The sequence below is a fragment of the Amblyraja radiata genome, chromosome 1 (assembly GCF_010909765.2).
Source record: "Amblyraja radiata isolate CabotCenter1 chromosome 1, sAmbRad1.1.pri, whole genome shotgun sequence".
Lineage (NCBI taxonomy): Eukaryota > Metazoa > Chordata > Chondrichthyes > Rajiformes > Rajidae > Amblyraja > Amblyraja radiata.
The window spans coordinates 139,786,260-139,813,611 of record NC_045956.1 but is presented as its reverse complement, the minus strand read 5'-3'; the positions used below and the strand labels follow the sequence as shown (position 1 = coordinate 139,813,611).

Sequence of the window (27,352 nt, the reverse complement as noted above, 5' to 3'; positions counted from 1 at the left end):
GGCGCGCACCCACATGGAGAACGGAGAAGGTTCTCGACCCGGAGCGTCGCCCGTCACTTCCTCTCCGCCCAGAGACGCTGCCCTTTGACGCTGCCCGTCCCGCTGAGTTACTCCAGCACTTTGTGCCTTTCTCCCGTGTAGACCGGCATCTGCCCTTCCTGCCTTCCTTCCTGCACATGGAGCGCGCGTTCCCCTACTCGCTCTTCCCCGCCTTCTACTGCCCGGGCCCCATCGCCGCGCAGCGCCGGCAGCTCGGCGAATGGGGCAGGTACGAGCACGTCCAGCCCTTCGTTGTGGAGGCCGGGGAGCAGCAGGTGAGAGTCTTCCATTACAGCCCTCCTGCACTACAGTTCAAGGCAAAGATGACCTTTGGCCAGGCCTGGCGGAAGCTGCAGCAAGGAGGAGGTGGCAACGTTTGGAGCCGGGCTGAGGGCTAGAGGGGCAATTCCTTGCCTCACGTTGGCCACTTCATCTGACATTTACAGTAATCAGCGTAGACCCTTCATAGCCAAGGCATACAGCATTGAAATGTCTTACTCATAGAAGATGATGGTAGTGGTGGAAGAATGTTATTCTGGCTGGACATCTGAGACTAGTGATGTTCCGCAGGGAAAATAGACATAATGTGCTGGAGTAACTCCGCAGGTAAGGAAGCATCTCTGGAGAAAAGGAATAGGTGATGTTTCGGATCGAGGCCCCTCATTAGACTAAGAGTCAGGGAGGGGGACACTGGAAGTATGGGAAGTTATAGAACAAAGTTCTGCTGGGATCTCTTTCATTTGTGATATACTTTATATAAAGACTGGGACGTAGATACGATACAATAAAACTTTATTCATCCCTGGAGGGAATTGGTCTAAGATGGGTTAGACAACGTAAATTTAGTGGAGTTGTGGACAGTGAGGAAGGCTGTCAAAGTTTACTGCGGTATATAGATCAGCTCCAGCAATGGATGAAAAAAATGGTAGATGCGATTCAATCCGAGCAAGTGTGAGATGTTGCACTTCGGGAGTTTGAATGGGGAAACCCTTAACAGTATTGATGTAGAGAGAGATCTTGGGATCAAATTCCGTAGCTCTCTGAAAATGACAACACAAGTAGATAGAGTGGTAAAGAAGGTGTTTAGTATACTTTCTTGCCAACACATTTTCTGTCATCTGCTTGAGGAGCCTCCCTCAAACTGCATTTGTACTACCTACTTCAACTAGTATCTGTGGTGGTGAATTCCATCCCCACCCTTGCTCCTCTTTGATTGTAGATGTCTGCATTCTTATTGGATTTTTTGGCTGATGTTGTTAGATTGATGCTGACAAACTATGCTCAGTCCACACTTTTGGAAAGGGGGTTAGCCATTTGGCTACTCAAACTTTCTCTGCCAATTAAACATAGAACAGTACAGCATAGGAGCAGGCCTTTTGGCCCACAACATCTTTGTCGAACATAACGCCAAGATAAACTAATCTATGCCATCACATGATGAATATCCTACCATTCCCTGCATATCCGTGTGCCTACCTAAATCATGTTAAACACTACTACTGTATCTGCCTCCATCACCATCTTCTGTGTAAAACAAAAAGTGCCCCACACTTCTTTAAACTTTCCCCCTTTCATCTTAAAGCTATGCTCTCTAGTCCTTGACCTTTAATAAATCATTGAAGTATTATTGAAACATTGATCTCATTATAACCGTAACTCTCCATTCCTTTCCACCAGCCTATTCCCCAATCTATCCACCTGTACCTTAAAAATATTCCAAGACTGCTTTCCACCTTTCTTTGAGGATGAGGTCCCAAAGACTGGACTGGGATAATACATTTCACTCGTAGTCATAGAGTCTTACATGATGGAAACAGGCCCTTCGGCCCAACTTGCCCACACCGGCCAACATATCCCATCTACACTAGTCCCACCTGCCTCGGTTTGGCCCATAACCCTCTAAACCTGTTCTATCCATGTACCTGTCTAAATGTTTGTTAAACGTTACAATAGTACCTGCCTCAACTACCTCCTCTGGCAGCTCGTGCCATACACCTACCACCCTTTATCTGTCTTAAATGAGCAATCTTACAATTGAAGTAACACCTTAGTGTATATTCTTGTGATCATAGAAACATCATCTCAATATCCTGTTGTCTTTAGGATCTTGTATGTTTCTTTGAAATCTCCTTCCACTCCTAGAAACTTCAACAGATGCAAGCCTTGTCTGTACAACGTTTCCTCATAAAACGACCTGCCCGTCCAAACCTTGCCACCTCACCAGCCATCCGCTGACCGGGACTTCCTACGCTTCGCCCGCTGACCTGGACTCCATTCCCCGCGGGCCACCACCATTGACTCTACCGACCCTCGCCACTCCACTGCCCACCAGCAGGCCGCAGCCCTAGCCTTACCTGAGTCCAAGGCTCAGCACCAGGCTTGAAGTCTTCAAGCTGCAGACTCTAACACCACAGGGTTTGATTGCGCTGGGCACTAGTGCTCCCCCCCCCCCCCCCCCCCCCCGAACACAGGGAACCTCAGTGGTCGTTCTACTGGGTCTTACCCTTCCCCCTTAAATCATGTGACCACAGCCTCTCCCCACCCATACTATGTCCTCATATCCCCCTCCTCCCTGATCACCCACCACCCCCCTACCAGACATCGCCTCGTCTTCCGTCCACTCACCTGCCTTCCTCCGACCCCAACCCCCATCCTTGCCGTGTGTTCACCATCTCCCCCCCCCCCGACCTCCCCCTGTTTGATAACGAATGGTCTGTCCTCAGCAGAGGCCTCACCGTTCTTCCCCTCCGTCCCCACCCCAGTGAGTTCCGTGTCTGCCACGATGTGGAACTCTTCTTCTGTCGCCTCCGCATCCAAGTATTTTTCCATGGGAATGAGTGAGGACCCCTTCTCCTGTCTCCAACGGACCCCCTCCTCATGGCCATCTACCGGCTTTAGACCTGTTTATTGTAAACTGCCGGCTGGACATCAACTGCCTTAACTTCTCCACTCCCCTTTCTCACTAGCCTCTCCTCCCCCCCCCCCCGCCCCGGAAAGTACAGCCCATCACTCACTCTGCAACAACCCAGACTTGGTGATCAAACCTGCTGACAAGGGAGGTGCGGTGGTAGTCTGGCACGTTGATCTCTACAAGACTGAAGCCAGGCACCAACTCTCAGACACCTCCTCCTACTTATCCTTGGACCATGATCCCACAGACGAGCACCAGGCCATTATCTCAAACACTATCACTGGCTTCATCACTTCCGGCTCCCTGCCCTCCCAAGCCTAGAACCTCATCGTTCCCCAGCCCCAAATTTACCTTCTCCCCAAAATCCACAAACCTAACTGTCCTGGCAGACCCACCAATCCCCGTCTACCGATACTCCTCCGCCTAGCGGAGCTGGTCCTTACCCTCAACAACTTTTCATTTGACTCCTCCCATTTGCTTCAAATCCAAGGCGTAGCTATGGGCACGCGCATGGGCCCCAGCTATGCTTGCCTCTTTGTAGGGTATGTTGAACAAACCTTGTTCAAGGCGTACTGTGGCCCTAACCCCGAACTCTACCTCCGCTACATCGACGACTGCATTGGTGCTACCTCCTGCACCCATGCAGAACTCACTGACTTTATCCATTTCACCACCAACTTCCATCCGGCACTCAAATTCACCTGGAACATTTCCGACATCTCCCTACCGTTTTTGGACCTGACTATCTCCATCGCAGGTAACAGACTACTCACCGAGATCTACTATAAACCCACTGACTCATGGCTATCTGGACTACACTTCTTTCCGCCCTGCTTCCTGTAAGGACTCTATCCCCTGCTCCCAATTCCTCAGTCTACGCCGCATCTGCACCCAGGATTAGGTGTTCCAAACCAGAGCATCGGAGATGTCCTCATTCTTTAGGGAACGGTGGTTCCCCTCTTCGACTATAGATGAGGCTCCCACCAGGGTCTCTTCTATACCCTGTAACTCTGCTCTCACTCCCCACCCCCCTCACTAGTAACAAGGGCAGAGTCCCCCTTGTCCTCGCCTTCCACCCTACCAGCCGTCACATACAACAGATAATCCTCCGTCATTTTCGCCACCTCCAATGGGATGCCACCACTGGTCACATCTTCTCATCTCCTCCCCTTTCGGCTTTCAGTAGAGACCGCTCCCTCCGTAACTTCCTCGTCAATTTGTCTCTTCCCACCCAAACCACTCCCTCCTCTGGTACTTTCCCTTGCAACCGCAGAAAATGCTACACTTGTTGCTTTACCCCCCCCCCCCCCCCCCCCCCACCTTGACTCCATCCAAGGACCTAAGAAGTCTTTCCAGGTGCGGCAGAGGTTCACCTGAACCTCCTCCAACCTCATCTATTGCATCCACTGCTCTAGGTGTCAGCTGCTCTACATCAGAGAGACCAAGCGTAGGCTTGGTGATCGCTTCGCCGAACACCTCCGCTCAGTTCGCAATAACCAACCTGATCTCCTGGTTGCTCAGCAACTCCCCCTCCCATTCCGAATCCGACCTTTCTGTCCTGGGCCTCCTCCATGGCCAGAGTGAGTCCCACCATAAATTGGAGGAGCAGCACCTCATATTTCGCTTGGGTAGTTTACACCCCAGCGGTATGAACATTGACTTCTCCAATTTCAGGTAGTCCTTACTTTCTCCCTCTCCATCCCTCTCCCCTCCCCTTCCCAGCTCTCCCACAGCCCACTGTCTCCGCCACTTCCTTTCTTCCCGCGCACCCCCACATCAGTCTGAAGAAGGGTCTCGACCCGAGAAATCACCTATTCCTTCGCTGCCTCACCCGCTGAGTTTCTCTAGCATTTTTGTCTACCTTCGATTTTTCCAGCATCTGCAGTTTCTTCTTAAACAACTGCCTGTCTAATAATGTTTTTCTGAATTATTTCCTACACATTGACATCCCATCTTAAATAAGTTTTCTGTTATGATTTCACCAATGTCTATTATATAGTTGTTTAAGCATCTCTCAAAATTAAGATGCTATATATAGGCTTCAGTGAGGTATAAATGAATTATCAGAATTTCTGGTCACTCTAAAGGATATGTTTTTTTGTTAGCACTAATGTTTAATTGTTACATTTTCTTGAATCACTTTTTAATGTTTGTCTACAATTGCACACCATTGCTGTTGTAGGAAACAGAATTGAAATGGGTTGCCCAGAAAAGTTTGAAACGAGAGAACTGGGAACCATTGGAACCTGTTCCAATTCCGCTACTTCCTGCCAAAACAGGTAATGAAAATTTGATTTTATTAGATAAGGTGCTAATACCATTGAGGGGGGGGGGATGGGGTGTGGGGAAGGGGGAAAGGGGGGTGTGAGGGGGGGTGGTCATCAGCTTCCAGCTGGTCGTGCTGGTTGCCGCAGAAGCAGCCCGCACGTTGGTCACTCTCCGCGAGCTGCACACTCTCCGCGAGCTGCACAGTCTCCGCGAGCTGCAGTCTCCGCGAGCTGCTCACTCTACCCGAGCTGCCCAGTCCCCGTGAGCTGCCGAGTCCCTGGGAGCTGCACACTATCTGCAAGCTGCTCAACGCACTCTGCCCCTTCAGTTTTTTATTCTCCTCGCCGTGTTAATGACAGCGGGTTCCAGAAGGGGCGGTTTCTACGATTTTTATAACTTCATAACTTTTGTACTATTTCACCGATCGGAACAAAACTTATTTGACTTGCAGCAGAGAAGAATGGTGAATAAGGTGGCAAAAAATCGTAGCGCTATGGGGGATCGTTTTTGCGCAAATTTAATTACAATTCAGACCGGAAGTGGTCAAGATGAGAGTTTTAGTAATAGTATGGATATACCTACCCGTAGCCCCCACAGGAATCAGCAGTGCGGCTGTTTTTAAATGGCATCTTTGAGGCGAGATGCGGGCACCAGCAGCCGTTATGGTCGCTGGCCAGCAGGAGGCGACAAAGTGAGGGGGGAGGTGGGGGGGGGGGGAGAAGGATTTGATTAAAATTGTGTACATAAACACGACGAAATTTAATGAGGAGTGAATACTTGTAATGAAAAGTGAAATCTGTACCGAAATGGGAAAAAGCAGGGTGTTTGTGGGTCGGGGGTTGTCGTGGCAACGAATCAAAGGCTGGCACCCACAGGCTGGCAGCCACAAGTCAGCCAGGCAGCCACACAGTTTTAAAAGTATATAGAAGATAGATATTGGGAACCAGAGCCAAAAAAATCTGAAGTCGCAAGCTCTGTATTAGAAAAACAAACTGTTGGAATCACGTAGCATGTCAAAGAGCTTCTGCAAAGAGAATCAAAATCAATGGTACACAAAAAAGCTGGAGAAACTCAGCGGGTGCAGCAGCATCTATGGAGTGAAGGAAATAGGCAACGTTTCGGTCCGAAATCCTTCTTCAGACTAGCGTTTCCTGCCTGCTTCGTAGATATAAAAATGTTGTCTGGGCTCGCTGCTCTTCTTGTTTTGGCCACTCTCAGTGTGACACTGGGAAAACGAGTGGGAATGAGGTAGGTGGTGGAGAGAAACCTGCAGCCAAGTCGCCAACATCTTCCACTGGGTGCACTTGTGAGCTCTTCTGCACCAGCTGCTGCACAATCCAGTTGACACGGCTGTTGTTGCAGCTCACATTGTAGCCCCAGGCACAAGCGGCAGCTGGTTAGAGGAAAGGAAGCCCCACGGTGACCGAGTGTGTCCTACCCTGAAAAAAGCGGTGTTGGCCAGGGTCTACAAAATGGACTATAACGTGAGCCACAACAACAGCTGCATCAACTGGACTGTGGCAGCTCACTGATGCAGACCAGTGACATCACCGAGTCTTAAGGTGAAATGACACACAGTGCTGGAGTAACTCAACAGGTCAGGCAGCATCTCTGGAGAACATGGATAGGCAACGTTTCGGGTGGGGGCACTTCTTCAGGTTTTACATACTCCAGCATCTGCAGTTCTTGGTTTCTATCTAGTTTTATTGTGTTTCCAACTTGTGTAAATTCTGACTTGCGTAAGGGTTTACAGAACGTAACCCTTGCATAAGTCTGGGAGTGTCTGTATATGGAGATGGTGGATGGGGACAAGATTGGGTATAACTGAAATTCCTATGATAGAACACTATGCATCATAAACTCTCAGAAAGGATGATCAGTTAGCCATGATACTGGGAAAAGATGGATCCTTTGGAACAGATGTGGAGTCATCAATTTCAAGAAAAATAAAATTATCAAGAATTTCTGTTATTTTTTCTCATCTGTGCACGTTATAACATAATGTGCCCAGTAATACAATGGTCAATCGACATTGAAGTTAGTCGTGAAATACACACAAGCAAAAGAGAAAGTATTTTAAATCTCATTCCTATCTTTTTTCAAAAAAAAACATTTAGTCATATAAGAAATATAAGAAATAACATATTTTCAAAGCTAGAAAATGGTGAATTCTTGAGTGGCCAAGTCAATCACCTGATCTGAACCCAATTGAGCATGCCTTTTATATGCTGAAGAAAAAACTGAAAGGGACTAGCCCCCAAAACAAGCATAAGCTAAAGATGGCTGCAATACAGGCCTGGCAGAGCATCACCAGAGAAGACACCCAGCAACTGGTGGTGTCCATGAATCGCAGACTTCAAGCAGTCATTGCATGCAAAGGATATGCAACAAAATACTAAACATGACTACTTTCACTTACATGATATTGCTGTGTCCCAAACATTATGGTGCCATGAAATGGGGGAGGATTATGTATAAACACTGCTGTAATTTCTACATGGTGAAACCAAAATGTTTAAAAATGGCCTTTATTAAAATCTAACAATGTGCACTTTAACCACATATGATTTTTTTTTTTTTTCTATTACAAATCTCAAATTGTGGAGTACAGAGACAAATTAATTAATGATGGGTCATTGTCCCAAACATTATGGAGTTTGGTTTATTATTGCCGCGTATACTGAGGTACAGTGAAAAGCGTTTGTTTGCCTGTTAAATTGTTCCTAAACAATGCTTCATTTCCTCTTAAGGTTGCAAGTTCCATCCAGTAAGTCTAGAGGAACTTACATATACTGGGAGGATAACGACAGGTGGAGAAGGAGAAGCAATGACAATGTGCCCACTTAATTTCACAGAGCAGGTTTGTTTTGAGAAAAGTTGTAAATTTGGCTAAAATGAAAACTTATCTCATGTTATGTTATCTTATCTCATGCATGTTAGAAACATCAGATACCTATCTATACAAATTATATTTATTAACACTAGGTCCATATGCTAGTGTGCATGGTGATTCAAATATTGGGAGAGTGCCTCTGCTATCATCACCTCCTCTAAATCTCTTAATCCTCACTGTAAATCCTCTGGTTATAGACATCTGTACCATGGGATATATTTCTATAGACCTCATCTATGCCTCTCATGACTCCCTTCAACCCCTGGCCATTTTGTAGTCTCATAGTTGAAACATTCCATCCCAAGCAACAATTTGGTGAATCTCTGCTGGTCCCTCTCTAGCACATACACACAAAGTTCCTTTCCGCAGCGTGTGGGGAGTCTAGCCCAGGTCAGCATGGCCTGTGCTGCACAAAGTAGTAAACTTGGCTGGGCCTCCAGGGGTAAAGTTGCGGGGATGGCAGGAGCGTTGAGAAGGAGGGGGTCGGATATCATGCCAGCAACTCGGTGCAGAACCACAGCATTGTGGCCGGGGAGGGAAATGGCTCGGGTGGCTGTGAGCGGCCACCTGGACCGGACAGTGGATCGTCCGCCACCTCAGCGCCTTCTGCCGGCCCAGCCAGCCACGCAGTCCTTTGGCGCAGGCGCAACTGGTGGAGGTGGTGGGGTGCGTCTTCGACGCAGGTGTGTCTTCATTGCCGGGAAATACGGCAGTTTGTTTTATTTTGATTTGTCTTGAATGCTGTCACTAGTATTCCTTTTCTAACTTTAAAGATGGCTAACTTCTTCCTTGATCACTATAATGATGCCTTTGGCTCAATGGGCAAACTTCTAGAAGAGCACTTCTATTTTGGTGAAAGTGTCCTCAGGGTAAGAATTATTTTTAAATACTACCTTGTTCCCGCTTGATACTGGGCTGAGACAAGCTACTTTGAATTTAAAGTGGCTAAATGTTGCATTTAGAAATGTGTACAAATGTAAGACAAATGGAATGTGATCTTACTGTGGGTGAATTGTTCCAGAAACCAATTTATATCCAACATTTCTGCCTTGCACATACTTGCAAACCACTGCATAGAATTTTGAACAATTTTATTATTTCTTTGGTGGAAACCCTCTTGGACTAGAATCAAAATATTAAAGTGCAGCAATAGTTAAGTTGTAAATAATCAGAATAACACAAAAATTGCACTAGAATAAACTTCAAGCCAACTGTTCAGTTTTGCATTTAGTTAGTTTAGGGAAAGGGAAAATGCCAGTTTCCGAACTGGAATTATGTATATGTCTGGAATTTAATTTTTTTGTTTTGGTTAATATGACTGTAATAGTGATAGTATTTACACATGAAGGTACATGAAGATAGGTGATGTCTCAAAAGACAATTTACACCTATTAGTAATGCTGAAGCAGAGCAAAATGGGGAGGAAAAAAAACAGGGTTGATGGATTTTTGCTAATATTCACTACATTCTGGGTTATGATAAACAGATAAAACTGGAGTCCGGCCACCTATTCACCCATTGTTATTTGTATTTTGTCTTCATTTTCAACACATGGGCTTCCTCTATCGCAATGAGACTTCTAGATAATCTTTTGAAGCAGCAGGGGTTGTTATTAAATTATCATTGTTCTGTTGCAACAGCTTAATCCTGTAAGATATCGGAACCAATAGTTATATGAACAGCCTGGATGTCTGGCTTGACCATTTGCCTGATGCTGTCCACAGTCCAATTCTGCTTTCCCCAGATTGTGTTGAAGTTAAGAATCGCTGCAAATACATTGACATTTGGAAGTTTACATCACTGTCGGGTGAGCTTTGGCCATAGTTTTATTACTACACTGAGCTCCCCAACTTAATCTTGGCTCTTGATCTGTGGTTTGATAGATAAAGGACACAAGGTGCTGGATTAACTCGGGTCAGGCAGCATCTCTGAAAAACATGGATAGGTGACGCTTCAGGTTGAGACTTCTTCAGACAAATTGTGGAGGGGGGGGGGGGGGGTTAGAAGAAACATGACAATGCATGCCAGGTAATAGATTGACACAGAAGAGTTTTTGTTTTTTTTTAACAGGTAGAAGGTTAAAACAAAGGCCAGAAATATGAACAGTGGGTATGAGACAGGTTTGAAAAGTTTGTGAAGTCAGGGGGAGGAAAATAGAGGGGTTGGGGGGCAGTGGAAGGGAGATATAGGTGAGAGTCCAGGGGAGGCAGGGGGTGGGAGGAAAGAGGGGTGGTGGTGGAGAAAATGGGGGGGGGGGGTGTTTTCGTTAGAGGTTACCTAAAATTGAAAAATTCGACTTCCACACCAAGCTACCCATGCAGAATATGAGGTGCTATTCCTCCTTGCTTTGGAATGTTGCAGCACCTCTTTAATCTGGTTATCTATTCTCAGCCTATTAAAAAAAGGGCAACCTGAGTGCTGCATAAAGTTCCTTAACCACCTGTTTTGTTGCATAGGAATCTGTGGTAATGCACAGACTTATTTGTTCTGCTATACTCCTCAGCAATCTACTGCTTATTGTAAATTGCTGTTGCCTGTTTGTTTCCCTAAATTCAATGGAGCCTACAGCTTTTGAATTTGGAAGGCTTGATTTTGTTAGAAACCCCTTTTTTAATTTTGCGTTCAGAGGTTTCATCGTTGCACCTGTATCAGTGCAGAGGAATTGTCTAAAATGCGCATTCGTCTGTAACTGTGTTCTTTCTTCAAGGGAAAAGCAAGAAAGACAGCAATAAATGTTAACAATCTGAAGATATTCACAGAACGAATAAAAAAGAGAGAGTAAGTCACTTCAATTTATTAGAGGAGGGAACACAGTGTTAAATCATCTCTTTACAGAATTTCATCATAAAAATGCTGCCTGTCCCGCAGGGTAACATCTATGGAGAGAGAACAGTTCATGTTCCAGATCATTGATCTAGGGAAATGGTTTGTGAAATGAAAAGACTGTTTCTCTTGACACTGCCTGATCTGTTAAATCTTTCCAGCATATTCTTCTTGTGTCAATTTCTAGCATCAATAATCTGTGCAAAATGATTTCTCTAGTTCATACTGTAGAGGCAGATTTTTATATCGTGCAAGAGATTACTCCCTCTAGCCGCTGTGGACTACATGGTTAAGGGGAATGTCGTTATACGCATGCGAGCTCTCCGTCGGGGACCTTCAGAGCTTCTTCACAGATAAATCTTCATAGTCTTTTGATTAATATATTCTTTATTGTTGAAAAACAATAAGGTATACGTCCAACCTTCTTCCGACTCGTACACTATAATCTTCATCGAACTCCAGCTTATCGCTTTAAAGGTTAGAAAACTCCTCGTGTCTCCGTTACACTCCGCATGGTCAAAGGGTATGCCTTCACCATGCTGGTCCAAAACTAAACTAAAAACTAAGCTTCTGCGCAAGAAACTTAGCTCCAAACATGCCCTAAAATACATCATAAATCGGGCCACAATATCTCCTAAATTCTAGAGAGTATAAACCAAGTCTATCCAGTCTTTCTTCATAAGACGGTCCTGACATCCCAGGAATCAGTCTGGTGAACCTTCTCTGCACTCCCTCTATGGCAATAATGTCCTTCCTCAGATTTGGAGACCAAAACTGAACGCAATACTCCAGGTGTGGTCTCACCAAGACCCTGTACAACTGCAGTAGAACCTCCCTGCTCCTATACTCAAATCCTTTTGCTATGAAAGCTAACATACCATTCGCTTTCTTCACTGCCTGCTGCACCTGCATGCCCACTTTCAATGACTGGTGTACCATGACACCCAGGTCTCGCTGCATCTCCCCTTTTCCTAGTCGGCCACCATTTAGATAATAGTCTGCTTTCCTGTTTTTGCCACCAAAATGGATAACCTCACATTATCCACATTATACTGCATCTGCCAAACATTTGCCCACTCACCCAGCCTATCCAAGTCACCTTGCAGTCTCCTAGCATCCTCCTCACAGCTAACACTGCCCCCCAGCTTAGTGTCATCCGCAAACATGGAGATATTGCCTTCAATTCCCTCATCCAGATCATTAATATATATTGTAAATAGCTGGGGTCCCAGCACTGAGCCTTGCGGTACCCCACTAGTCACTGCCTGCCATTGTGAAAAGGACCCGTTTACTCCTACTCTTTGCTTCCTGTTTGCCAGCCAGTTCTCTATCCACATCAATACTGAACCCCCAATGCCGTGTGCTTTAAGTTTGTAAACTAATCTCTTATGTGAAGTTGTTGAGTAGAAACAAACTTCCTGTAGTATTTATTAGCATGTGTTATGCTAAAAACCTCCAATGCATATTATATTGTATGTCAATTTTATTAAGATCTAAAGAAATTTATAGACCCCCTGTTCTACCATTTATTCTAATGTATGGTCTTTATATAGATGCCCACTTTCCAGTGCAAGTAAACGTGCAAGACTTCTAAATTTGTTGTTGCGGGAGTCTATTTTTGACATTCCGCCAAACTTGTTGGCAGAAAATATTCATGAAGAAATGAAGATTCAAAGAAACAAAATTCTGTTTGATAATGCAGCCACTGGAGGAGCTCTGGTATATTGCCCTTTTTCCAAAGGAACCCGTTTTGAAGAAGGATGTTTGATCTATCCCAGCAGCACGTCCATGAACTTGCTTAGTATCCTTTTCAGTCGATCTTATCACATGACTAAATGCTTCGTACAAAAGAGTTTTTAAAAAGCATCCTAAAGTTGAGGAATGAAAACTTTTTGGAGTAGAAATTTCAGAATTTTGGGACTTGACAGCAGAACCCATGACCATTATGTGAAGGGCAAGGGCATCCAGGATTTCAAGAGGCCAACACTAGAAACATGTTATGATCTTGGATGTTAGAAGAACTGAAAGAGGCTTACGGAAATATGAGAGGCAATCTGGTATAGAAATTCAAAACTAGAATCTTGATTTTAAAATGGAGGTGTAGTCTTGAGTTGGAAGTTGTGAAATTGAGCTCTAGCTAGGTGGGAAAAGTTCAGCCCATGTTGGTAATTAGAAATCGTATTGTTAGTCAAATATAATAACCCACCAATGGGGGAGATCTTAGTACATTCATTGTTTTATATTATAGTTTAAAAATGTGCAGTGCCATATAATATAGCTTTATTTGTTATCTTAGTGGCAAAAGGGTCAAGAAACGGGGGATGTAGAATAAATTAATTTGCATGAGGGCCTGAAGAGAAGTGAGGTAAAAATGAATGTAGGAACAGGACATGTAGATGCTGGTTTGCAAAAAAAGACAAATGTGCTGGAATAACTCAGACGTTTAGATGGCATCGCTGGAGAACGTGGAAATGTGATGTACTGGGCTGGGAAGGGTCTCAACCCAAAACGTCACCTATCCATGTTCTCCAGAGATGCTGCCTGACCCATTGATGTTACTCCAGCCCTTTGCCGCTTTATATATCTGAAAATAAAGAATTAACATGTTTGTAGTAGAAGGCAGAGGAATGGAAATGGCTTGAGTGCATTTATATAGAGCCAGGTTGGATGTAACAAGCTAATTGTCCCCTATGCTTCAACCTTTCCATTGATTATGAAATGATGCCAACGCGCAGTTTAATTAGTAGGATATTGGGCAAATTATATCAGGTTTATACAGGGAAATATTGCCAAGATCTTGACATCTGGTGGAGAGACAAAGTAAGAAATGTGGACCTGTGGAAAAGAACAAGCCAGGAGCCCATTGACTTACAAATTCAAAGGAGAAAATGGAGTTGGATTGGACACACCCTCAGGAAACCTGCCACAAACATCACCAATCCCCAAGGAAAATGGAAAAGTGGTCGCCCCAGGAACAACTGGAGAAGAGGTGTCCAGACAGAAATGTCTGAGAGTGGGCTCAACTGGGGAGATCTCGAAAGAACTGCCAAAAACCGAGTGAGGTGGAGGACATTTGTCAATGGCCTATGCTCCCGAGAGGAGCAAAGAGCTTAAGCAGAAGGCGAATCCCAAGATCCCAAATGGAGTTAATTGAATAGTTTTCAAAGATTTGACATGGATCTGATGGGTCGAATGTTGTTCCTCACTTTTGTAAGATTCTGTTTAGGATGTTAACTAATAGCTTAGTGGCATTATTGAATAAGGCTGTAGGAGAAATCTAGCTACTTGCAGCAATCAAAAGCAGAGGGGAAAGAGCAACAGTGCCTTCTTCCATCCACAGTGCTTCACGTGATATTTGAAGTGCATTTACTATTTTTGTAGACAAATACAGCAACTGATTTCTCACGTCAGGGACCCAGGTACAGAAAGAGATCAAGTAAGCTAATTAAGACGAAATCAAGGAATGAAAATGCTTTGGAGGGGAATCCTCTGTATTTTTTTAACATTTTGCCATGGTAGGCTGTTGTGTTAGTGAACATAACAATTGAATCTCCTTTTAATATCTTACTAAAATATGGCATTTAAGTAATACAACATTTTTGCATTAAGGCAGCAAATGGTCAGCCTACATTAAGTACCTGAGTTTTAATCCATAATACTGACATTGGGGCAAGAGCCAAATTGCCATTTCTCCATTTTTGTTTTAAAACTTTTTTTCAAATTTTATTTTGAAATTGCACCATGCTATTTTAGCAATCGTTAATTGGGTGTTTGGGGTAGAATCTTAAGTATCATTACTTACTGAATTTAGTATCTGAACCTGGGTCTCCACCAAAGATAAGTTTAATATACAAGTAAGGCACAGTCACAGACGCATGATAACTAGAGAGTTTTATGATCAGAACGCTATAAAGTCAGATTTTCAAGTTTACCATTCTGCTGGTGAATCAATGAGAGGTATGAAATGTGGAAAACCGTCTTGTTAAATTTCCTTTATGCTTAAGCATCAGATTTCCACAAAATCGCACTACGTTGTGAGCAAGATAAAACGCCAAAATTTGATGCAAAGTTTAAGCCAGTGAAATTTAAGTTGAAGGGTAGAATCCATCAAATCAACTCCAGTGCTTTGGATGAAGAAGGTAATTACAGATGTAAACTAGTGAAATTTATAATATTAATTTTACAAATTGTACTTTTAATGGAAAAAATAAATGTTTGCATTTATATTAGCATGCTGGTATCCTAAAGCAGTGTAAATGACAGTGTAATATAGTAATTATGATAACTATTTACACAGTAGAGTCTTCCTGTTATAAATATCATCAGTGGCAGAGAATTTGAATCGTACCAAATAATGTAAGAGAATGTGAAGAACAGGCTCTTCAGCCTACAATATCTGTGCCTAACATGATGCCAAGACCATCTCTCATCTGGCTGGACATAATCCCTGCATATCCATGTGCTGATCTAAAATCTCAACCACCATCCACAGCAGCATGTACTGCACTCGCCGCCCTTGTTTTAAAAAAAAAATTGCCCCACACGTCTCTTTTAAACTTTGCCCCACTCACCTTAAAGCTATGCCCTCCAGTATTTTTCCATCTTGGGAAAAAGATTCCGACTATCTAACCTAGTCCAGTCGTAAATTTATATATTTCTATCAGGTCTCTGGCCTCAACCTGTGGTGCTCCAGAGAAAACTTTCAAGTCCGTCCGATCTGTCCCTGTAGCTAATAGCCCCTGATCCAGGCATCATTCTGGTGCCTCTCCAAAATCTCCACATCCTTCCTGTAATGGGGCGATCAGACCTGCGGGCGATACTCCAAATGCAGTGTAACTAAGCAAAGTCATATATTGGTGCATCCTGACTTCCTGGCACTTATTCTCAATTATACTGCCTATGGAAGCAAGCACACCATATGCCTTCTTTACCAATCTATCTACGTGTTGTCACTTTCAGGAAGTTTTTGACAGACTTCCTCTATTACATCAAAGTATATCTGGTACTGTGTATATAATTAAGCATTCTATTTATTTAGTTGTCATTCCTTCCCTTTTGATACATGGATTATAGTTTTAATTTTTAAACTAAACTTCTCCAAACTTTTCCAAACGGCAGTTTTTGTAGGGGTTCGCTCTGATTATCATTGTGGGGTATGGAGACTCACTCATGAAATTAATCCATCTGCCTTACAATTGGTTCAGACAGAACAAATGGCCACATGCATTAATGTCAGGTAAGGATTATGATCAGAATCCTATATTTACTGGAATATTAATACTAAGGACTTTTAATGTACATGGGATTAGTCTAAACATATTAGTAAGGTGGAACATGGGGCTCTTCAATATAAATCGTGCCACTTAAGTAAAAAGATGTTAAAACATTTCCCTTGTCTTTTGAGATGTTCCATTGATAATCTCCCATAGAAATTATGGGGTAATAAAAGTGTACTGTTAAATTTGTTTCGTTATAATCTTTTATCCTTTTATTTCAGTCCTCATGTGCCTGGAGAGCTGGTAATTGCCAGTGAGTGTGGAGCTGCCTATCTTTGGATCCTGGACAAAGGGTAAATGCAAATGCACTTCAACTTCCTAAAGACTAAGTTAATTATGTAAATGTAGAGTAAAATATTTTCTTCTTTCAAGTTGAAAATGTAGGATCTTTTTATTCTTTCAATTATATATCCAGTGATTTATTCAAGTAAAATCTTTACCAATTGCAAAATACATTTTGACAGTAAACAGTAGTTTTATTTTGGTCAGATTTCAAATAACTTTAATGCATAGGCACAAAGGATAAATGTTGGCAACTGGTGTATTGCATAGAATACATTATTATAGACTTAATTGCACATTTGGTTTGCTTTTTGGCAATACAAATCATTGAACATCTCGCCTTTATTTGCCAATAATCATTGTTGCCTTCACAGAGAACACCTGTTTGATCCTATTGATACCTATTTTGGTTAAAAACAATGACAATGGTTTTTTTCATCAGTTTCAGTCTCTTTATCCTAGTGAGCATGTTCTGTCAAAATAGCAGATAGAATCAAATTTCAAGGGAGAAAATAGAGAAAACTATTTTCTTTCAAGCTTCAGTATTCTACTGGCCTAAGGTGTGACTCTTTCTGGTGACCATAAATTGTAGCATGGGGAGGCTTTTCTGAATTATATAGAATCATTTAACAGTTCCTTAGTTCTGCAAAGCTACAAATGTCCCCCTCAATCTTGCAGTTATCAGCTGTTACAAAATAATATGTTCTGTGTTGATTTTGATCTGTCAAATGAAGTGCAATAATTTGTGTATATTTTTGGCTTTCTATTAAACATTTTTTTTATGGCATATGCTGTTGGCATCCATTTGTTTTGCTCAACCCCTTATGTGGAATTGATCCCTTCTCTTTTGGTGTAATCTTCAGATGTTGATTGGGGGAAACCATTTCTTCCCTTGCCCTTTGCTCATTGAGTCATTGTGAAGGCCTAACATGACTAAATAGAGAGAGACACAAAATGCTGGAGTAACTCAGCGGGACAGACATCCCTGGATAGAAGGGATGGGTGACGTTTCGGGTCGAGACCCCTTTTCAGATGAAAGGTCGTCTTCTGAAGAAGGGTCTTGATCCAAAATGTCACCCATTCCTTCTATCAGGAGATGCTGCCTGTCCTGCTGAGTTACTCCAGCATTTTGTGTCTCTCTTCGGTGTAAACCAGCATCTGTAGTTCCTTCCTACACATGACTAAACAGGAATAGCATATTCCCTATACAAAGGCCATGTAGACTGATGAGTCTGCAAAGATTTCAATTTGTTTGTAGACATATGCTTGTGTTGTATGGTACACTGCACTTTATCTTAAGATTTAATCTGTAGATAAATCTTTTAATGCACAGGTCCCTTTCCCTTTTGACCTTAGCCTTCAGAAAATAAGAAAAGAAACTGAGAACCTCTACTTCAATGCTCAATTACCATGGAGGTGGTGTGACTTCACAGCTCACCCACGGGTGTATATGTATGCTGACAGAACTGGACTTGACTTAACCGATGCAAGGGTAAGAAGTATTTAATTTTATTTCATTACAGTTTTAGAACTAATGGATTCAGGAATATTCTGTAATTTTTTAGATTATCTAAATGTTTTTATTTAGGCTGGTGACACCTATAACCAAACCTTGTTTAAAATTGGAGCCACCGCTGACTGCCAAAAAGGTGAACGTGTGATTTTTCCCAAACACCTACGAGATGTAAATCCGTACCATTATCTAATTACCACACAGGTCTGTGTCCTTTTATCTTGTATATTTTCAATTCTCTGAGTCTCTAATTGTCATAAAGAATGTCAAACACAAACTTAAATGATGCCACCTGGTGACAAATGTGTGTCTTATTGTTTTTGAAGGGCAGATTATGAAGCTTGAGTTGAAGTGACGGGATTTTGTTTTTCTTCAGTCATTAATTATTTTAAGTGCCCTTGTTAGCATTTCTTCCTCTATTTATTTCATTTGTTTTTTGAGGTTTTGTTTGTGCTGATTGCTATTATGTTTGCTATAAAAGAGTAATTGAGCATTAATATAATTTGTTTTAATTTTCATGTTTTAACATTTGTCATGAGGAAATGGGATAAGATTCTTCTGCACTTCACAAGTAAAAAGCCTGCAAAAATGTATTTTGATATTTACATAAAGATGAGCCAGTGATCCTGGTGGAAGACAAAATGAAATGAATAGTACAAAATTAAAGCAAAGATTTATTGGCAATTTAGTTCTGCACCTTGCTATTTGTGAAGTCATGTTTTATTTTTAAAAACTTTTTTCCCCTAATTGTGCAAAATTTGAAATTGGTATTTATTGTAGATGGTGCACGCTGCTTGAATACTAACTAATGCTTTTTCAAATGCAGTATTCTGCCTACATTGTGGATGAACGATTCACTACTGTACCCGTTCTGAAATGGAACCATATGTTGGAATCACCACCAATGTTTGCACAAGTTGTCAGTGGGGCAGTAACGAACAGAACAAACAAGATTGTTTTAGGCACTCAGCGTACTCAAGAGGTGTTACTTCTGCAATATTCAGGTGATTAATTTCAAACCAATCTCAAGAAGGCCTATGGAATACTGGCCTCAGCAATACAGAAGTCGTTAGACTATGCTCCAATTATATGAAACATTGGCCAGATCTTAGCTGCAGTACTGCATTCTGTTCTGGTAGCCATGCTATAGGGAAAGATGTGTGAATATAGGAGGTGGTGCAGAGGAGATTCACCAGGATTGTTATTTGGGATGGAGTTTAGTTATTAGGGGAGACTGGAGAAGCTAAATCTGTTTTTTGTGGAGTGGAGGAGGTTAAGAGGAGACATGATTATGGTGTATAAATTTGAAGGATATAGATAGGGTAGATTGCAAGAAACGTTTCCCATGTCAGAGGCAGGTACAAATGGGCGGGGGAGGATATAGATTTAGGATAAGGGGGAAGAGTTTTAGAGGAGGTATGAGTGGCATCTTCTTGCCCATGAGACGCAAGTACCTGGAATGCACTGCCTAAGAGAGTAGTTAAAGCTGGATTACTGACTGCATTTAAGTGGCTAGACATTAATTTGAATCATTTGGTCAAAGGTGGCAATGGACCAAGTGTGGAGATATGGGGAAGCTATAATTTTTCTCTTGGAGGCAGAAATATGCATCATATCCTTGAGTAGAGACTTTCAGAAACAATTTGTAGCTATTTACATTGTTGATTTCCTTCCACTCACTTGGAAAAGCCGTCTAGAAAGTTATGGAATTAATTGTTTTATTTTCTTTGCGCAAAAGCTGTTTGAAACTCCATATATATTGTACTGCTGGACTGATTTACTATACATTTTATTTTGCTAGGTGGGACACAGCTGCCTTGCCAGTCATTTGGGCCTCCACAGAAACTCTCCAGTATTTATGACATAATGCCACACTTGCCAGTTAGGATGCCCCCCTTAAATGAAGTGGTTGCTGAGAGACTTCAATCTGCTGCGGCAGGTGAGATCTGTTTTTATTTTTTTATTTTTTTATTTTAATGATCTCGGGGATAAATACCAAACATGTTGCAATTGTCAGTTCATAATATATTAATTTATAATTTTAGGTATTAAGATTTCTAAAATGAAATACTGAAAGATTATGAATCAAAATAACAGAGGTGATGTTTCACTGTGCTGATGGAAGATCATAGTTACTGTAAATAAAACCATTTTGGCTTCTAACAACAAAGGGTTTCTAACAACAAAGGGTACTAGGGTTTTGAATCAATTTGTAGCTATTTACATTGTTTGTGATAATCATAATTTTATGTTTATTTTGTTCTGCAGGACTTGCGACACTTTACCACGCTCGTGGCAAAAAGACGTTGTCTTTGTTTCAGCTGAATGTGGCCGGAGACCTATTTTACCAGACTCTGGCCCCTCAGAGGTTGTCAGCTGATGGGAAAAGGACATTACAAGCCACAAGAACTACCACTGGAAGTGAACATGAACCAGATGGTGCTACTTTGGGTGATGGGGTACAATCAATAAATCGTGGCCCAGAACTAAGGCAAGCGCATGATCTGGCGCTGGGTGAAAGTGAAAGACAGGATGAAGCTTCTCCATCAAGGGTAGTGGATAATCAAAGATTACAACCATTGACCAAGCAGGGTACCAATACACTTTCAACGCCCAGTGGTGCTGCTCTTGTCATGTGCCGAAAGTGGATGAAGTCGTTCTTAAAAAAGCAAGTGCAAGTTCCAAATGGCTGTGAAGCACTTCAAAAATATTCTGTCGTCAATACAAAGCGTCTGTTCTTGCACAAGGCATTTAGTAATGATAAAGAATCAAATGACACGTACAGAGAAATATGGAATCAAATGAAAGCAGTTATGGAGAAGAAGGAAGTGCTTTGCCATAATACCTTTCCAATACTTGATCCTGTCAGTCTCCCAGATGTTGTGGATCCTTCAGTGTGGAGGGATGAGTTGAGTGAAAGACTTACGGCATCGTGGGAGGGTAAGTGGAATGAGTGGTGGGCAGAAAAATTGGATGTGAACCGGGACAAAAAAGTCAGAGCGTTGCGAGCAAAAAGAAGGCGGGAGAAGTTATCTCGAGCGGGCCAACGAAGAGGACTTACGGGGAGCTTCACATCCTCAGTGTCTGGTTTGGCAGACTTCAACGATTTTTCAGGCTGGAATAGATCTTCTGTGGTGGATTCAGAACAAAGTGATTATTTATCTGGATCAGAAAGTAATATCCTATCCAATAAATCTCTAGAAATGTCAGTTGAGAGAGTTACTGAAGATTGTGGACCAGAGTTGGACGTTCAACCCAATGTGTCTGGTATAGATCAGATCCAAACACCAACACCGGCATTTTTACAAACAATGCAGTTGTTCAGTGTTCCCAAAGAAAGAAAGAAAATTCTTCAAAATTATTTAGCTGCACTTGAAGATTGTCCACCCCAAGCTTCTCAAGAAGACACAATGAGCTGGTCACAGCCGTTGGCTTCCTCAACACAGCTGTCATTGGGCGAACCTTCACAACAGACATCCACTTGTGAAATGTCCTGCCTACCAGTGCCTCGAAGTCAGTCTGGATCGTCTCAGCCAAAAAAGAAAAGGGCCAGAATGGGGTTTTAGAAATGACAATGTTGAATTATCATTTTGTAAAGAATTGCCTGCTGCGTATCTGAGCCAAATATGTAAATCGACCATTTATTTTGTAAAACAATAATTGTGCTGAAATCCAAAGTATATAAAGAATGTACTAGCAGATGACTGCTTTATCTTTCAATTTGTTAATATTAGACTCAGAATATTTATTTGCAAACAAAACATAGATGTGATAAAATTATTATTGTTCAGTCCCCTTTTTTCTGAACAATTGTATGATTGATTGTCTTCTGGACCAAGATAATAACCAAACTGATTTTGGAAAATGGTCTTGAGTTTTTTATAAAATGTAAATTATGTATGTGGGTGACAACTCTTTCATTACATGAATAAAAATAACTTCTTTTCCTCATAAAACAACGGACAGAAGTTAAGTTTATTACTTTGAACATTCAGTGGTTGTATTTTGTGTAGCTACATATCGTTCCTAATCATAACAAGATGTAGGTAGAGAAGTGTTATTTAGTGCTTGGAATGCTATTTCTGGATTGTCTTAAACCAGAACCCATTGAACCACCATGGACCATTTTTAAATGTCAAATGTTCCAAAGATTATAGTAATAGAGTCATAAAGTGATACAGCACAGAGACAGGCCCTTTGGCCCAACTTGCCCACAGCGGCCAACGTGTGCCAGCTACACTAGTCCACCTGCCCGCGTTTGGTCCATATCCCTCCAAACCTGTCCTATCCATGTACTTGTTCCTTAAACGTTGGGATTGTCCCAGCCTCAAATACCTTTGGCAGCTTGTTCCATACACCCACCACCCCTTGTGTGGAAAAGTTACCCCTCAGATTCCTATCAAATCTTTTCCCCTTCACTTTAAACCAATGTCACATCTCCAAGTTTGCGGATGACACAAAGCTGGCTGACAGTGTGAGCTGCAAGGAGGATGCTATGAAGCTGCAGGGTGACTTGGATAGGTTGGGTAAGTGGGCAGATGCATGGCAGATGCAATATAATGTGGATAAATGTGAGGTTATCCACTTTGGTGGCAAGAACAAGAAGGCAGATTATTATCTGAATGGTGTCAGATTAGGAAAAGGGGAGGAGCAGTGAGACCTGTGTGTCCTTATACATCAGTCACAGAAAGTAAGCATGCAGGTACAGCTGGCAGTGAAGAAAGCAAATGGCATGTTGGTCTTCATAGCGAGAGGATTTGAGTAGGCTAGATGCAGGAAAATTGTTCCCAAGGTTGGAGGAGTCCAGAACTGGGGAGCCCCAGTTGAAGAATAAGGGGGAGACCATTTAGGACTGAGATAAGGAAAAGCTTTTTCACCAAGAGAATCGTGAATCTGGAATTCTCTGTCACAAAAGGCAGTGGAGGCCAATTCACTGGATGTTTACAAGAGAGAGTTAGATATAGCTCTTAAGGCCAACAGAATCAAGGGATGTGGGGAGAAAGCAAGAACGGGGAACTGATTTTGGATGATCAGCCATGGTCATATTGAATGGCGGTGCTGGCTCTAAGGGCCAAATGGCCTACTCATGCATCTATTTCTGTTTCTGTTTCTGTTTCTAACCAAAGGAACTCTAAGATTACACTGAATTGTGGATTGTTAAGGATGGCTGATAGATGACACTGCTGAGTAGAGTACACATTTGGTCAGCAACTGAGCTGGATTTTCAGATGATGTTTTCCTTCAGAACGTCACCTGACATGTAGCTATTTTACTTCGGAGTCACGTGAATGACTACGTGAAGAAGGCCGTCCAGGCGCACGCGCGTCATCTCGTCAGACGCATTGCGCTGCGACCGCGGTAGGAGGACGGACCTCCAAGCGGTGAGTGAAAGAAAACCTGAACGTAAGTATTTTTACTTTCATTTCAGGCTGCTTTTCTCCGGAGACTGCGTGCAGAGACACAGGCAAGTCTTATGTATGGAGAAAGGTAGGAGGAAGAATAGTAAGCGCACCGCAGTAAGCACTCAATAAGACAAAGTGTCTGAGAGTAGCGGGCGCCCGACTAAAAAGTCGATTGTAAAGAAATAACTATTTTACACGGGGGAAAAAGTCCCGTTGAAACTCCCACAGGGAGCAAGGCCATAAAGAAATAATAGGCCTGGAAGACTCTGAGGAGTCTGAACTATAGAATTTATAAACTGGAATTCCTCATGGGTAAAAACAAACTCCAGAAGGAGTATAAAAAACACGGGCTTAAAGAGCAACCGCATGGAACACCCAGAAGAGGTTCTGGGAAACGTTGGCCCAGATTTGAGCCAGCGACTGAAATGCCTGATGATAAAGATGAATATATGGGCTGACCTGACACGGAGGCAGCACCAGAAATGTCTGAAAGACAATACAGGCGTTGGTCTACAGGAGACCCAGAATATGGAGCAGCACCCAAAAGTGGGCTGCCAATATACAGCTCAATGCAAGAGCTTGATGTACCTCAAAGAGGAAAAAAGGGCTGGCCTGACACGGAGGCAGCACCAGAAATGTCTGAAAGATAATACAGACGTTGGTCTACACGAGACCCAGAATATGGAGCAGCCTCCAAAAGTGGGCTGCCAATATACAGCTCAATGGAAGAGCTTGATGTACGCCAAAGAGGGACAAAAAAGCGTAGGCCTATCATAGAGCTATCGCATGTAATACCGGATATGAAAATCCAGGTGAAACCCATTATGAGGAGGAATATCCAGAATACTCTGATAACGAATCAGTTGAGGACCAGAGCCCAATGCAAAAAAAGAAAAGTGCCAGGGCTGGCCCAAAAGTTCTCTAGTCCCACAAACAAGGGAAAACCTCTATCAGAAGAGATAGCTGAGAGTATAAATTACCTGCTTTCCCATCATTTGGCAGACCAACGAGGAATGAAATTGAGAACAAATATAAAATCCCGCAGAACTGTGCTCGGTTAGGAGTTCCAGCTATTAACAAAGAAGTGTGGAATTATATGGGCACTGCAGTAAGGTCTCAAGAAATGAGATTACAGCGGGTATTAAAATTAATGGGGTCAAACATTACGGCATTTTCCAGAGATCTGGAAGAAGGAAATGTGACAACGTCACAACAGGATGTGATAGGAATGATGTGTAACGCACATTTTGGAGTAAATCTGTGATAAGACCTAACATACATCGTAAGTTTGCAGGGTTTTGTAAACCATCTAATATATAATTGCCACACTTACTCTTTGGAGTGGTGCTTGCCAAAAAACTGAAGGTTCTCAATGAAGAATCAATAACCATTGGGATGATGAAGCCACCGATGTTTGGCAGCACAGCTAGAAGGCAATATCCATACTGAAGGGGAACTGGTGAAGGAACAAATCGCTCGTACTCGCATACAAGATATGGGCATACAACCCCAGGACGTGGAGGCCATGGTATTTCCACAAGGGCAAGGTACGGAAAGTGACACCAGTAAACCCTGAGGTAGGTAGTTCTGGTTCTGAAAGAAACATATGAGATGTGTCCTACTTACAAATTGGGGGTAGGTTACAATTTTCTTTTAAAGAATGGAAGCTAATAACATCTGATGCATATATACTGTGCAGTATAATGGGGTTTAGAATTGAATTTTACCAGAATGAAAATCCCCCTACTCAACATCCTCCAAAAAGAATACATTCTTTCTCTAAAGAAGAGATTAGAATAATTCAAATAGAAATTGAGATTTTGAGTAAAAAAGGGGTAATAGAGAAAACAACTTATCAAAACCATCAGTTTATATCTAGTATTTTCTCTAGACCAAAAAAGGATGGGGGTAGTAGGATCATTTTGGACCTCAAGTCTTAACCATTTTGTACAGTATAAACATTTCAAAATGGAGACTTTTACTAATGCTTTGCAATTAATTTCAACAGAATGCTATATGGCAAGCATAGATCTCCAAGATGCATATTACTCTGTGGCCGTGCATGTTAAACATCGCAGATATTTGAAATTGTCTGGATGAGTCAATTGTGGCAATTCAAAGCATTGCCTAATATTTTAACTTCAGCTCCCAGATTGTTTACAAAACTGCTGAAACCAATCTTAGCATTGTTAAGAGCTCAAGGCCATTTGATAATGACTTATTTGGATGACATTTTAATTGTGGGAGATACTGAAGCCATGGCAACAACCTCAGTTTTAAAAGTAAAACTTACATTTCAAAACATGGGATTTGTGATTCACCCAGAGAAATCCAGATTGACACCTAACAAAATAATTGATTACTTGGGGTTCACTATTAACTCGGGCCACATGATAGTGAATTTACCCAAGGACAAAAAGCTGCAATTGATTGAGGGTTGTAAGGAGCTAATTGCAGGCAAACAACTGTAAAGAAGTGTCATCAACACACTGTGTCTTTACTTCACTTTATTCATACTGTAACATACATTACTGCACTAGCCGTACGTGGTCTGTCACGGGAACTAGAGGGAGATCAGTGGGTGGGGAGGTTGTAATTATACTTATGATATGGGGAGTGGTTAGTAGTGGTGAGGTCACTATGTTAAAGGTACATGCACATATCATCTACGTCCTTCCCCTTAGAAACAAAAGGCAACAAGGTAGTGGCGGGGCGACCACATCTCATGCGCTATGAACAGTTACGCAAAGTCGCCATAACGGACAGGCGGCTTGACAACACGTCCTGACCGGGTTCGCATCTCGCCATCTCCCCTCCCTGCAGGAAGAAAAGGAGCAGGTGCAGGTGCAGGAGACCGAACCGGAACGGGGGATCCGGGAGCGGATGGAGAAGACGGAGAAGAAGGAGGGGACGCGGGCGCAGCAGCGGGCAGACGAGGGAGGATGAGCCGGGGGAGAAGTCGGCTGATAGAGCTGAGAAGGCAGGGACCGAGGCATGCGAGGAGCGGCGGGCGGAGTGGGAGACTGCAGCGGCGGAGCAAAAGGGTCCGCGGGCGGTGGTGGAGGCTCGTTGACAAGCCGCAGGTGCTGGCGGGACCGGCGGTAAACGGTGCCGTCATGGTCGACCAGATAGGACAGAGGCGAACCTGCGGAGCCGACGACGGTGGCGAGCCTGGAGTGGCCGGAGGGGGACTGCATTCGGACAACTTGACCGGGGAAGAGGCTCGGTAGGGGACGGCAGGATTTATCGTGGGAGCGCTTCTGGATCTCGTGCTTAGGGGCAATGCGCTCCTGGACAGCAGCGGGCTTGAGGACGGACGGCACGAGGGAGCGCTGGGCCACCGGGATCGGGGGCCTTGTGGTGCGAGACATGAGTCGCTGCGCAGGGGAGCCCATGGCAGGATCGCGGGAGATGTTGCGAAGGTTAAGGAGGGCTAGGTAAAAGTCTGAGTGAGACAATCGACAATGTTCCAGCAAGTCCTTAGCATTGCGGACTGCGCGCTCTGCCAGGCCGTTGCTCTGCAGGTACTCCGGGCTGCTGGTGTAGTGGCGGAAATTCCAGCTGGCCGCGAAATCCCGAAACTCGGCGCTCGTGAACTGGCAGCCATTGTCCGACTGCAGGCTGGCCGGGGAGCCGAAGGTAGCGAAGTGGCGGCGCAGCTTCCCGATGACGGCCGAAGAGGTGAGGGAGCGCAGCTGGTCAACTTCGAACCACCTGGAGTAAGAGTCGACAAGGACCAGGAAGTGCTTGCCACGCCACTCGAAAATGTCAGTGGCAACCACCATCCAGGGCAATTCGGGAGCAGGCTGCTGCAGAAGCTGCTGACGTTGCTGGTGGGGAGCGAGACTGTTACAGGTGGAACAGGCTGATGTACTGAGCCATACCGGGCCAGTAAGACTGGCTCTGAGCGTGAGACACAGTGGCCTCGGCCCCAGGATGACCGCG

The 27,352-nt window shown here is 43.3% G+C and overlaps 1 protein-coding gene across 2 annotated transcripts; it reads left to right on the top strand.

The window, feature by feature from the left end:
* On the top strand, positions 1-21,993 carry taf1c (TATA-box binding protein associated factor, RNA polymerase I subunit C). 2 transcript variants are annotated; one of them, XM_033031492.1, is made up of 14 exons: positions 1-314; positions 5,133-5,229; positions 7,969-8,078; positions 8,885-8,980; positions 10,819-10,889; positions 12,488-12,735; positions 14,945-15,073; positions 16,053-16,170; positions 16,432-16,503; positions 17,849-17,984; positions 18,081-18,209; positions 18,832-19,009; positions 19,807-19,944; positions 20,274-21,993. In XM_033031492.1, exons 1-14 carry the CDS (start codon positions 177-179, stop codon positions 21,569-21,571), a joined length of 2,958 nt encoding a protein of 985 aa, XP_032887383.1. In that variant the 5' UTR covers positions 1-176; the 3' UTR covers positions 21,572-21,993. The 2 variants fall into 2 exon arrangements, with proteins under 2 accessions (XP_032887383.1, XP_032887391.1); XM_033031500.1 differs by lacking the exons at positions 1-314; positions 5,133-5,229; positions 7,969-8,078 and adding an exon at positions 9,752-9,918.
* The last annotated feature ends 5,359 nt before the right edge of the window (positions 21,994-27,352 follow it).

Coding starts and splice junctions, on each gene's coding strand:
- taf1c (XM_033031492.1), top strand. CDS start 177: ATGGAGCGCGCGTTCCCCTACTCGCTCTTCCCCGCCTTCTACTGCCCG. Junction 8,079..8,884: donor CACTTAATTTCACAGAGCAG/GTTTGTTTTGAG, acceptor CTAACTTTAAAG/ATGGCTAACTTCTTCCTTGA. Junction 16,171..16,431: donor GCCACATGCATTAATGTCAG/GTAAGGATTATG, acceptor CTTTTATTTCAG/TCCTCATGTGCCTGGAGAGC.